The following is a 14,062-nucleotide window of genomic DNA, read 5'->3' as shown; positions in this document are numbered from 1 at the left end:
AATCAGGATTCTGGCTGCTTTGTAGAGGCTGAACTACAAAAACAACTTTTTAATACTAAAAATGAAAAAGAAATAAAACTTGGTATGGCATGGGTAGAGGGAAGATAGAGAAGAACAGAAAACGGAAACACTGGAAGACAAATAGGAAGATCCAATTATAAAGAAAACTTGTGGTTTTCTCATGTTTCCAAGCGGCCTCAAGAGCAGAGCTTTGTCACTTCTTACCACAGGACAGCAAACACTTCTGCAGCTCTTCTGCTGATCAAAACTATTTTGGCAGGAAAGTTATGTATTTTATAAGGCAGGAGTCGACAAGACAAGCTGTGCAGTCATTGGGAAGTGCAGGCACACAGAACTGGTTTTACAGACAGCTCAGTTCATGTGTTCTTTGATCTACAGGGGAAGCAAAGTCAGATTTTCCACGTTTCATTTACCAGTTGCTATACTTGTTTGATTGTTTTATTTCTAAATAACAGATGTTGTATTTGGAGAAAGAAGGACACAGGTAAAAACAAAACTTAATTTGCTCCTTTTCTTTTAGGACAAATTTATTGAGGATCTTGGGAAAAACTAATTTGCTGCTCTTGAAAGAAAAAGTACCATTTCTTTGGCTTTTGACATCTTCCTGGTTGGAATATGTTTCATATAAAAGCACATGCAGTAAAAAGTTGTCTTCTTGGGGGGTGGTGGAAGAAAGCAGTTTCCATGGTGCCTGGTTTTTTGTTGTTTCTTTTTTTCTTTATTTACTCCCGGTTTTCAGTATAAAATGTTACATGTCCATTGATTTCCTTCTGATGTCCTGTAATTCTGAGTCCAGTGGGAATTTTAGGCCTGCTTCCAGCGTGGCCTTAAAATTTTCTGAGGCAGATTGTATGAAGTACTAGCAGGAGTCTGCTCCTCATTTCCCATTGAAGCAGAATAACCTATGGAACAAAAAGAAAACTTAAAGTGCTCCAGCTCACAGTATTTCTCCCTTGTTCATCCATCAAGCACAATCCTTGTTTGCCATCCTTACATAAAACTGCAGGAGATTCCTCACTTTCAAGCCTTAATTTTTTTGTCTGAGCATGAGTAGAGCTAAAGCCTCCTTGGCTTTTGCCTTTTAACCTCTGAGGTTCCCCAGGGAGGATCAACCATCCAGTGCTGCTGTCATCCAACTTCCCCCAGAAACATCCCTTCTAAGGACACAGGCACACCTTCCTTTGGAGAACTCTTCTTTATGATCTGCAAGGAAAGGATTTATTTAAAGTTTATTTCAAATGCAGCGGTGATTTGTAAATCACTGTTCATGAAAATGTTGAGTAAATGCCAAGATTTCCACTGTGTCTTAGTCAGTGCAGGTTACTTTGTTGGATTCTTGACTAGTAATCTAAAACTAGGCAATTAAAATTGCTTTTATGATCTAAGCTTTTTATTTTCTCTTTCTTTTCAGCTGCAGCTTGATATTCTGCTTCTAGTTCCTTTTTCTCCATGAGCAAAACAATGTCTGATTCCAGTGGTTCTGTCTTGATTTAGACAAGGGGCTGATTTGTGATGGGGCATCCAATGAATAAAAGTGGTGAACATTTCAGGTCTGCTTCTCTGCTGAGCAACCAGCAGCAGGTGCAAAAGCTGTGGCACCAGGAATGGGTGGTTACTGATTTGGGGAGAAGCTTTGCTGTTCACTGAATCATCCGTGTTGCTCATCTCAGTGCCTGGGAAGTCTTTTTGAAGTGCTAGTGCAAACTGAGCCTTCTTGGATGTGATATGACAGGACTGCAGCCCAAGGCAGCACAGATGAAGAGTAAGATGTGGATTTTTCCAATGAGAAGCTTTGTAAGACATATTTAAAAACAGAGAAACAAATAAACTGAAGGCAGTGGGTTGATAGAGGGGAAAAGAGAGGTCACTTGTCTGATAGATCAAGCATCACTCTCCAGAAAGGATTTCAGTTTTTTAGCCAAAAGCTGTTGTCTTTCTTTTGATTGGGTTGATCAGTAAGAGTGTGAACAATCCTTTATTTTTCTTAAAAACCTGTTTTTTCTAGGTATATTTTGCAGGTTAGGAGTGGGCACAGCTGACCTTACAGCAGCTGGTATTTCCCTTTAGGCAGATTCACTGTTGTGTCCTACATGCAGGTGAAGCCACCCAGTGAATGGCCAAATAACCCATAATCCAAATGCACACTCATTGCTGTAAAAGGTCGAGAGTACCTTGAAGCTCCAGCTGATTTAGGGTCTTGGTGTCCGTGGTTGGAAGGCAGTGAGTTGATGGGATGAGCCAGAACAAGGCTCCTCTGCTGCTTTCCGTGGTTGGGTGTTCAGAGCCTGCATCCTCCAGGTTTTTGCAGAACACCCCTCACTCTTTAAGTGAAGTAAAGGCCACACAGGGCAGTGGCACTCATGTTGTCACAGCTGCTGCCTTGAGAAGCACCTTTGATTGCATGTCTGCTGTTGCTTCAAGCCAAAATACTTTCTCTGTATTCTGCTACCTCTTGAAAACCCCAGCTCCTCCTGCAAACTGACCTTTGCTCTGTGTTTCCGGAAGAACCCAACTGTTATTTATAAATGATGAGCCTTGATGTTGGTACACAGTTGGGAGAGCAGGAGGTTTTTTGTTTCTCTCTGCAGCTTTATCTATCATGCAGCACGCTGGGAGGTGTAGCAGAGGTGAAGCAGAAGAAACAGGAACACAGGAGCACACAGGCAGGACCGTTCCTGTGCCCTTTGCTGGTAGGAGTCACTGGTTGGGTGTCTTCATTGATCAGTTCTGTTCCTCCAGAGTTTGGAAAGGACTTCAGGAATAAAAACACCAGCAGAAAAATGCCTTTTCAAAATGGGAGACAACAGACAGGCTGAGCCACCCTGCTGATTGCCCAAAGAGTAATCGGGGTCCTTGGCTTTTATATTCCTCCCTGGGCTCTGTTTTACCTTCACACATCCCATTCTCCTTGGCTGCTTTTGCCATTACTCACCATTTCCCCAAACAACTTTCCTGTCTTCTTCCAGGCATGGAAAAGCTCCCCAGTGGAGCTGCTTAGGGATGTAATTTTGTTCATCAGCCCTGTACCACAGCAATACCCTGTGCTCTCTCCTCTCTTCCCCCCAGAGCAGACACTCAGGAGTGTCTGTTGAGTGGCAGCCACAAGATACAGCCAGATCCCAACACAAACATCCACCTCCTGCAGTTGTGCTGCTGACAGAGCTTTGCTGCCGTGCTCTCTGTGTAGGTACATGTGTGCAGTGTGGCAGTGTTCAGCATGATTTAGGATCTTCCCTCCAGATCAGCCCAATTCCACGTCCCACACTTAACTGCATCTGTCCTTTTACCTGTCCAAGTGCCCTCTCGCCTTGGCTGTTGGGCATTCAGCCTCTCCAAGGCAATGGAGGTTTGTAGTTTTTCCTCTCTGAGATGGTTCCTGTCTGACATTAACTCACACTTGAATTGCTGCAGCTCTGCATCTCAGAGCTTGGCCCCTCTGCTTATTCTTGTAAGGAAGTCTCTGGTCATGCAGACGCATAGAGCATCCTTCTTAAAGCCAAGTATTGATCATTTCAGTAGAAAAAGCAAAGTGTTTATATAAGAGCAATTCAAAAAGAGTTTGTGCAAATGTTTCTGTGACCCCATAACCCTGTATCATAACTAAAGCAGATCAAATTATTTTGGTATTAGAGGTACAGTCGTAGGCCCAGCCTTCCTTTTCTGTCCTTCCCCTACAGGGTTAACTGAGCATATTTCTACAATAAATATTCCCACAACAAGGCCTAAATATGGTTTTCATCAATCATTTTATAGCTGCTTCCAACCTGTCACACCAGAGCATGCATTTACAGCAGCTCAGGAAAAAAAAAGGCAGAAAAACCGCAAATAAAAGAATTGGAATAGAAAACCTGAATTTTCTATCACCAGGAATGGTCAGATGATCTTTCTTTTTGTCTTATGCAGTGGCAAGTGGACAGTCTCCAATGAACAAATAATTGCAGATCCAGGAAATGAGATTATTACTCCCATGAAGCTGTTGAAAAGGAGAGTTCACTGTGCCCTTCAAACATATTTCCTGATGCACAACCCTGCATTTACCCGTGGAGCACAGCAAACCTGAAGGATGGGGCTCATAAAGAAGAGCTTTATAATTGTGATAGGAGCCCAGAAACTGAAACACTTTGATTGCAGGAACATGTCCAGGCTGCACCTTGTCATTTCACAGGCCAGATGCATTGGAGAGAACTGCAGTGGGTAATCACAGAAGTGAGGATGGCTGCCTGCATCCTGCCTCCTAGCCCTCATCGTGCTGTAATATAGTTGCTTTTGCAGTGTAATTGCTTTCTCTGCAGGGCTTCTTCCTATTGATTCTGCTTGTGTGGATTTAAATGGTTTGTAGGTTGTAACTAGACTCAGGTTGGTCTGCACCTCCACTACTCTGTGCTAGGCAGCTCACGTGGCAGTTCGGAGAGACTTCAAAGCTGTCTAGATAGCATCACTCCCTGGCCTGCACATATATTGGAAGAGAGAGGCTGGATCAGATAAGTTCAGAACATCAATAAATACGTGTATTTTGTTTGGTGACACTTGTTCAATTTGAGTCTTTTTCCCAGGAAGCAGCTTGTGTTGTGTCATTTTTTCAGCGCGCTGTGTAAATGCTCTGCATCTGCAACTGTCGAGGCTGGTGCCATCCCCTAGCAGCGCCATCTGCTCGCTCACAGAGTGCTTTTTGCACAGATAAAAAATGTGAGGTGTTACTCATAATTAGGCAAATCACATGCTGTGATCTGTGATTGATTTGATTCCTGTTGCTGGCTACCTCACATATGTCTGTGTGTCCATAAGCATTGTCTACATACCAGCATATGGATGCAGATGAATCAGAGGCTCACGGATTCTTTTTCCCCAATCCAGACAGATGGAAATGTTTTCCCTTCTTCTTATTAGCAGCAGCTGAATTTCAGTCACACCAGGGGCCTCTGCTAGGAGCTTGCCTGTGTTTCGTGCTGTACACGCACACATAAGTTGGCATGGCCATTTATAATCTAATACCAGAAGTAAGCAATCCATGACATGCAGCAAAGGAAAGCTGTAATTTCAAAGCAGTGTTCAGAGGTATCCACGTTATTAGCCTTCCTGGAGAAAAATATCTGTATATATAACTTAGCATTACACAGTGCAGTAACAGAATGCCTAAAAGGATGTGTGAGCGTTGCAGAGCCCAAGTGTCTCTGCTGAATCTGACTTCTGGAAAATATTGCTGTGCTTTTCTTAGTATTAACAGAATGTGCTCTTAAACGTGTACTCACCTCCCTCACTGAGATCTTAATTGTTTCTGGTTGTAGTATGGTCCAAGTAATGCTGGTGGTAAGGGAAAATAACTCAGAAATTAGTAGTTCTGTATAATTTTGCTGTTGTCTTCTAATGTCTTTTATAGATAGTGAAGCGTGGTTTACTGGTGGTTTTAAAAGATGTTTAAGGCAGGCAGTTGGGACACCAGGAAGGCCATAAAAATGAAAATACACGAACGGAGGTCTGCACGCTTGACTGGAGTAAAAGTTACAAGCAGTGGAGTAGCTGTGTAGTTGGATGATTTAGGATATTTTTAAGCCTCAACAGAGCTCTCTTCTCTCCTGTGGCTACCTACAGTGTGTTTACTTCAGCAGGAGATCTGTCACCACTGGACTCAGATCATAACTAGGACAGCCCGAGGCAGAAAATAGGATATAACTTAGCACAAATCCACAGTCCTGCTGCTCCAACACCTCCTGTAGACAAGGATCAGATTGGAGTGAGCTGCTGCTGAGCAGCAGCTGCAGCTTGGCTTTTCTGCAAAGGAATTCAAGGAAATTGAAATGTTTAGAGAATACTTGGTTGATTTCATACTGGAAGGGATGAGCAATGTGCTGAGAACCCAGGACTGCTGTTGTCCTGTTTTAGAGCTTTGGCGTGGCTTGAGTCTGGCTTTGTTTGTACAAGGGAGAGCTGTTCCCCAGGGATGCCAAGTTAATCATCAGCACACGTTTGATTGACTCTGCTGTATCACCTCTGGGTGAACTCTCAGTGCAGTGAAGAGCTTGAAGCATTTTCAGAGTTATTTGGTAATTTTACAAGTTGTGCTGCTCTCTTCATTTCAGCTGTCTGAGCGTGCCTTACTGGAGAACTCCTGGAGCTGAGCTTACTTCAATGCACCAGAGACATTTTTCCAAAGCAGTAATGATCAGTTCAGTCCTACCAACAGAGGAAGTTTTGTGGATGTGCAGCAGCCTTCAGATGTTACAAACACCTGATATTTGTAAAGCAGATCAGGTGCTACAAACCCAGATTTCCCACCCCTGTGGATAGTGAATAGAACTCCAACATGCACAGTTGCATTTTATTTTCATGTGTGTGTCTCTTGGTTTCATCATGTCACCTGTGGTTTTCCTTATAAGTCATTGAAGTAAAAAAGAAAAGAGAACAGCAAAGAAGTCAAGGCAGATGTAATGCCTTGGAAATTTTTCAGTGTTGTTTTTTAATGTCAGCAGACATGGTGTAATTTAATTTTCAGAAGAGTCTCAGCTGCAAAGTAGCTGATTAGGCATCTTGAAGAAGCAGCCAATCTCTCAAAACACTCTGTTCATGAGATTATTACAGGTATTCTTCTAAAGAGAGAAACCCCTAGATTGCCAGAAATAAATCACTTTGAAGGATACAAACCCCCTTGGGTAGCCTTCCAGAGGCAGAGCCCAGTCATTAGATCTCACATCACAGACCTGCCTTCTTTGCACTTTAAAAAGAAGAGTCAAAGATATAATTGCTTTAATGAAGCAGAAGGAATTTTATCTTTTGTTTCGATTGTTATTAAAATGAACTTCAAGAAGTACCATAAAAGAGAGGGGTTTGTGGCATTGGACATAAAACTCCAACCTGCTCTATCTGTACCATTAAAATATATCAACCTTGAGTGGGGCCACAGTATTTTCCGAGCTTCATGGTACTCTAAAACATATTCTGGTGAAGGTGACTGAGCCTTATTTGCCTAGAAAACAGAATTTTTTTGAATTTTTGAAATTTTTTTTGTTGTTAAAGCATTAGAATGCTTGATAAAGTGTCAGAAACTGTAGCACAGCACACTAAGCTCATGATGCTACATTTATGTTTTTTGAGTGCCCATTACAGGTCAGGGCTGTGTCAGCTCTGTCACTGACCCAGGTTATGTGACCTGGGCACACTCCAGTTGTGATAAAGTTTGTTTCCTGGAAGAAGAGGATGCAAACTACGTTTTGTTACATCTCCACTGGACCTGCTGCCTCCTTCCTAAAAGCAACCATCTTCAGACACACATCTAGCACATACTGGGGCATTTTATAGCATTTGTTTTAATGTTTGTTACCAATTCCATTCACGGTTTGCTCTCATTCTGCTTTGAACAGCTTACACTGTCAAATCAGAAGGTTTACTAAGAAAGGGATTTAGTAACATGAACATTATGTTCAGCTGTTTGAAGGACAAAATCAAGATCAAAAGAGACTCAGTGATTAAACAACAAAAAGTATGTTTAAATCATATTAAGGGCTATTTTCAGTCTATCACCTATGGATTTAGCTGCATGCCTTAATTTTTTGTGCCAGGAGGCCTCTGGGAAAAATCCTTTTCTTGCAGTGGAGATCTAGACAAGAAAAAGGAGGAAGAGCTTTTGAAATAGGAACAGTAATCATTGGCTTGCAAGTTGAGCATGAAGTCTAGATTTTGTGGTGATGTAAATGATGATCGGGCTGCTGTTCCAAGCAGGACCTTAGGGATGGGGTTTGTTAGATTCTCCCAAGTTTGTCTTCTTCACAGCCAAAGGTAGATGCTGTGCAGTGCTTCCTGTCTGCTCTTCAGGAGGTGCATGGTGCCTGTACAATGCTCTGTGAGGTTTGCTGACACTCATGGCAGTGCCAGTTGCCTGATTCCTGCAGAATCTCTTATCAGTTCTGAAGGGGTTTTACTCAATTTCCTCCCAACTCTCTGTTTTATGAGGGCAACTCTGAACTTTTCCAGCATCAGACATTCTCCAAAGGAGTTTATTTTTTCAAGGCAGGAGTAGGGGGAGGAAATGCTGGCTTTGGGACAGGTCCTGCTTTTTTTTGGCTGTGCTCACAGCGTGTTCCGGAGACCTTTGTGGTTTGGAAACTCCGTGTTGAGCGTCACACAGTGAGGTATTCCTGGTGCTTCCTTTTGAAAGAGGAGCAAGTCGTATGGGAATGTGCAAAACTGGGTCAGGAAGACTAATTTAAGCATGTCTGTGTCAACTGACCAGAAATAACAGAGTAAAGGTCACAAGGTCAGCTTTCCTGGTGGGGCAGGGGACATGCCTGACACCTGCACTAATGAGCTGCACGCAGTGTGGTGTCCTCGGCAGTGCTCTGGGCTTGGCTACATGAAGAAAAACTCCAGAGGTGTGATGCCTTTGGGGCTTTTCATTAGAGGTTTACCATTCTTAATGAAGGACATTTCAGGTGCCCTAAAATTATTGCTTTGTCTCTCAGTTATTGGGTGATGAATTCTTGCTACTCCAAGCCAGAAAAAACTGAAGTGCAGCTTCAAGTTGTCCCTACCAGTGGAAAACGCAATGCAGGAAAGTGTCACTGCTGTTACTGCTGTTACCACATTTAGCTTCTGGTGTAGTAGGACTGGTTGGACTTGAAGAAAGGAGTATGTTTATTACCCACACAAAACTTCCCCACTGTCAGCAGCAACTTAGAATGGCACTCAGGGGTGCAGGCAGGTGGGAGCTGCCACTTGTGGCTGTAGAGCAGAACCAGGAGAGCTTTTGCTGGCTGCTTGCTTTACAGGAAAGAAACTTTTGCCTTCTGACAGTCCAGCTGTGCACAGAGCAGTGTTTGCTTCCTGTAATGTCAGTGAAAGGTGGAGTTGAGCAGGAAAATGGTGTTCTGAGTGACTTCTCCATAGACTGCTCCTTGCCGAGCTAGATTATGCTTTAAGATTTTATTTTTACCATTACTTTGTCAAGCCTGCAGGAAATTCACCACTTCCATTATTTCCACAAGCTTCCCTTGCACTTACTGTGTGAAGTCTTTGAATCCATTGGATCAAATCAAAGCTACTCCTTCTGACCATCTGAACTACAAATACGCCAACTGTGAAGCATTATTTTTAAATTGCCTGTAAAAATTAAAAAGGATTTCCAAATATTTTTAATAATTCCCTGAAACAGTCTAAGGACATCTGTTAAAGTACTGAATTTCCCTGAAGACAGCACTGGTTGGGATTGCTTCAGCTGCAAAGTAAGGATGTCAGTCAAAGGGCTTTTTCTATTTCAGTCTCTAATCTGGGAGTTTTTAGCATCTCTTCCAAAGCGAGCCAAAGAAAGACAGTTAGTGAGCTGTTCTGGCTTGTTTTGCCATGTGTTTAATCTAGCAAACAGTAAGCTGATACCTTTTGTGAAGTCTTCTCTGTTTTACTGGACACCTCACTGCTTGATGAGGAACCAAGCTACGCAGTTTTGACGTATTTTTGCACTTCCCATATTCCTTCTTTGCATCATGTGTCCAGTGTTTTAATATATTGAGTAGCTGTGGCAAATGCTGTTGTGTGTCTGCAAACATTTGCATTATTTTTAAGGCACTGGGTCTGCTAATGGGGAGCTGGAGTAAGAGGCAGAATGATGTATTTACTCTCCAGGATTTCCTGCAGAGATGAATAGTAGGTTCATGGTGAGCTGAAAGTGCATGACCAGCCCAAAGAGTCTTTAAAAGATGTGCTTGTTTATTGCATGCTGATATTCTAACTCCAGCTCTGTCAAGTGCTATGGCAGCTTATGAAAATATTGCTTCACTACATAGCTATTTTATTGTGGTGCTGATGCCATATTGATCTGGATTTCCACCTGCTCATATGCATCAGAATACTTCATTTTGTGTCATGGTAACATGAAAGTGTAAGAGAAGGGGAACGTTTTGTCTTTTCAGTTGTAAATCCTAACTGGCTTTTAATGTTTTCATTATTTTGTTCTGTGTGATTGAAAGAAGCTGACATCATCATCAAGCTTGCAACAGAGGAAATTTTTTTTTTAATGTTCAGTGTTTAAAAGATGTCAGTGTTATTTCCTTTGTAAACAGAAGATGGTGGATAGAAAATCTGCAGAATTTTCAGCAAAAGGGAGTAATTTTTTCAGTTCTTTTTCATTCCTTAATGGAAAAAGAATTATGGAAATGAGAGCAGGCATTGCATTAAGTGCTTCCAATGTTCTTTCCCTGCAGACCAATAAAAACATCCTGCATTAGGGAAATTTAGTTTTTTGAAGGCTGCATGAATCTGAGTTCTGAATCAGTGAATGAGATGACTATGCCGGGGTAAGCATTTCCAGGTCTGATTATGTATTCTAAGTCTTTTGTTGGTGGGTACCAGCTCTTAGTTTGTCTTGCAGGTCTTCTTCAGAGCAGCTCTTTCTGTGACTTTTTATATTGGTTTATCTTGTAGTACTTCTGTAGCGCCTTCTCATATCACAAAGAGCAGTAACAGATTTTTCAAAGTCACGGGGATTGAACTATTTTTCCTGCCTGAATTTGGCCTTTCCAAAACACTCCAGCTGCTTGAAAACTCCATAAGCAAAATTCAAATAGTACAAGTCGAAAAAAGTGACTTTTCTGTGCTTCCTGTGGCGTGTTTATAGTAGTTACAGTCTCACCCATGACTATGCATTATGCAGATTGTAACCATCTACCTTTAAAACTATCCTTCATCTCTAGGTGTGCAGTGGATATGCAGCAGTAAACTCCTGTTGCTGGGTGTGTTCAAATCAGGTGCCTGAGCTTCAAGTGAAGCCATCTTTTCTGAGCTGTTAACCATAAAATAGTAAGAGTCAGCATTAATTTCTAGAAGTTCTAGAGGATCACAAATAAAAACTAGAGACAAGGAGAATCATTACAAGTCATTACCACTGATCCTTACTTCTAAATTATTAATCATAATTCAGTTTCATATACAATATTACTTAAGCTGTCAGACACGTTGCAGAAGCATAGAAGGATGATTTGTCCTCATTTAGTGTATGAGGGGACAGAGGCACCAAGAGCTTCTGAAACTTGTCCAAGATCTGGAAATGATTAAGTGGAATTCTTTTTATTATTATTTTTTTTTTATTTAGTTGTAAATAGTCTGAATGTGGCCAAAATGTTCTAGTTATAATTGATCAAATAAACCTCATTTCGCCCTTTGTTGCTGAAGGGTTGATCCCATGGGAATGTGCTGCAAAAACAGTGAAGGCAACAAATGTAATTATTGTGAATATTTGATCACGTGTGAGGCTGGGTTTATTTTAGTTTCTTGAGGTTTATTTTCTGCAGACACCACTGAGAATCATCCATCACTAGATTGTTCCCTGAAGCTCCAGTCCACCACAGGACTCCCATGAATCCTTTCTGTGTTCCTGTTATATTTTATATGCAGACAACTTAGTCCTTCTGCCATGATCCAGAAAAAATGGCATCTATGAAAATATTGTGTTCCTTACAAATTCAGGAGGCAAGGAGAACATGCTTGACCCACCTGATCCTCTATCCCCATCCTGATTATTCATTCCTAATGGAAAGATTTTGGAAATGCTGGAAAAAGACATTGGGCATAAAAATTTTCAACTTCTTCCTGATTTTCTTGCTTTTTTATCTCCTCTGCCGATCCTGTGTCTCAGTCAGTTGATGAATTTGATCAGCTGCCTGCTTTAGGCATTACAAAGAGGTGCTGGCGGTGAATTTCTGCCTTGCACATTAGATTTTTGGCTGATTTGATTTGGGGTCACCCTGTGCTAGTGCTGTGGGTGGCTAATAGCCCCTGAGGAACCAACTGGGCAGGCTGGGGCTGCCTGTGGAAAACATGAGTTCCCCGGTGCCTGGGCTGTGTTTGCACACAGGAGGAGCCAGATGGTTGGAGCTGTGGGTTCTTTTTGGCTTCACTCTGCAGGAGAAATACCTGAGATGGATGTTGCCAGGTCGCTGTGTGGCTCCTGTGTGCTACCAGCTGCTCTGGCTCTTCTCTCAGAGGTGTGTTGAAAGCATAGAAATGAGAAATTGGTTAGAACTCTTTATGGTCAAGTGGGGAGTGGGGAAGAGTTCGTGTCTTGTGTTCTGCAGACCTGGTGGGATGGGTCACAAGCTGGCATCCCAGCCCACAGTGTGGTGGTGAAACGTGCCAGATGGTTTACAAGTGCTTTGAGATCTAAGGCACTCATGTTAATCAGATTTTCTCCTCCCCAGCCCTTGGGCATGGCTCACTCACATGGTGGGCAGACACTGTCACCCACTGGAGTCGTCAGAAGCTGTAATTTTTCAGATTTACCTCTGAAACGTGCTGCTGCAGTCAACTATCCTCCCAAAACCTTTGGGAAGCTTAGGTCAGGTCTGATATTCCCTGCACATTTTAAAATACCAGGTTGGGTTGGCTTATACCAGCAATAGAGGCAACCATCCCTCAGCAAGGCACTGCTTGGGCCAGCCAGAGCTGTGGTGTCCACTCTGGGTTTATCCTGGACAGGAAGAGTTACTGCAGGGGAGGTGAACCCCAGCCTTGGGGTCAGTGCTGGACAAAGTTCCAGATGTCTCACCCAGGCAGATCCCAGGCAGCCATCCCCATCTCACACCCTTGGTCTCGTGGTCTTGTTCCAGGGCAACCCACTGTACTTCCAGTCCGCCAGAAACGTGACAGTGAACATCCTCAACGAGAACACGAAAGTCCTCACTCGCCTTGTAACAGGTAAGGAGGGGGAAAGGCTGTTTGGAGGGTCTAAGCAGGGGTGGAAGTGGGTGTTTTGGGATGCTGAGCTGGCTTCAGACAGCGCACAGAGGGGAGCCCATTGTGTCTCATGGAGTACCAATGAAAACTTCACTCCACTTTGTAGAAACAAAGGCAGAGACATGAAAGCCATGCTGGAGAAGCAACTGGCTGGGGCTGTCTGATAACAAGGCAAACCATCATTTTCATTTGAAAACCAGTCCAGAGTTAGAAGTGTTTGCTGTACCACATCAGGGTCAAGAAGAACATATGCCAGGCTGACATTTCTGTTGTAACAAGCACAGGTTTTTTCTAAGACATTTATAACTTGCCTGAAATCTTGGGAACTCTGGAGCCCAACTGTGGCAACACTTTGCTATTTAAAGTCCTTCTGCTGATGAAGAACTCCTTTTGCTCCCAAACATGAGTGTGTTGGATGGGGAAATGGGTGTTTCATAAATCCCCAGGGCACAGCAGCTTTTGAATGAAGGTGTGAGTAATTTGGGTTGAAAGAGCCTAATGCATTATATAAGGTATATGGCACTGTATATAAGGTATATAATGTATATTTGATGTGGGACAGAGATATATTCACTGAGATTTATACATGGACTGTGAGAAGTATGTGGCAAAACCAGTAATCCATAAACGTGTTTCTAAGTTGAGACTGGGTTGCTTGTTTTGCTTATATAACATCTTGGCCTTTAGTCACAGTATTAAATAATTAAATATGCAGCTTCACTGAGCAATTACTTAGGCAGCATGTGTGAAACTTGCCTGGAGGAAGGAAATAAATTCAACCCCAGGCTCCCTGATTGTCACATTCAGAATGAAGGTCTTCAGTTTGTTGGTTCTCTGTATATTTTCAAGAGGGTGTTTGGTTCACTTAAGCACCTCTGTGTCTCGAGAGGTTGGGAGGACACACTCAGTGATACCTCCCAGTGTGATGCTCTGGTTATTGAGCATTTTATGCATTCAGCACCAGCTTTGGTGTCACAGTGGAGCAAAGATGTGGTCCCATGCTGCAAAGATGAGCAGGGAGGGGAGGTGGTTAATAAGCAAGACACAAATCAAATTTAAAGCACTGAGTTTTCTCAATGTGGCTGCACAAGCTTTTAAGTATTTCCAAGGATCTCAGCATGGCCTCACTTGTCTGTAGTGCAAACCACATGCATGATTCTGTGTCCAGCACAGGTGACCTGTGCAGGGAAATGCTGGGTAGGGATGGAGTTTTTAAGAAAATACTGGCTTTCAGGTGTTGTTTCTCCTGTCTTTTGAGAAATGAGACTGGTCATGAAGATGGCCAGAATTAATGCAAAGTCCAGTCACCTGCCTTGTGCAGGATAAT

The 14,062-nt window shown here is 42.7% G+C and overlaps 1 protein-coding gene across 12 annotated transcripts in view; it reads left to right on the top strand.

Annotated features, from left to right (window-relative positions):
- SGCD (sarcoglycan delta) overlaps positions 1-14,062 on the top strand; it is a 504,819-nt gene that overhangs the window by 434,304 nt on the left and 56,453 nt on the right. For all 12 annotated transcript variants that reach the window (XM_069028492.1, XM_069028495.1, XM_069028490.1 and 9 more), the window contains one exon: positions 12,609-12,696. In XM_069028492.1, the coding sequence (XP_068884593.1) occupies positions 12,609-12,696 (88 nt within the window). The remainder of the gene's footprint in view (positions 1-12,608; positions 12,697-14,062) is intronic.

This window comes from Aphelocoma coerulescens, chromosome 13, assembly GCF_041296385.1.
Source record: "Aphelocoma coerulescens isolate FSJ_1873_10779 chromosome 13, UR_Acoe_1.0, whole genome shotgun sequence".
In the NCBI taxonomy this organism is placed as follows: domain Eukaryota; kingdom Metazoa; phylum Chordata; class Aves; order Passeriformes; family Corvidae; genus Aphelocoma; species Aphelocoma coerulescens.
The sequence above is the reverse complement of the archived record's forward strand: the minus strand, read 5'-3'. Positions and strand labels throughout refer to the sequence as shown.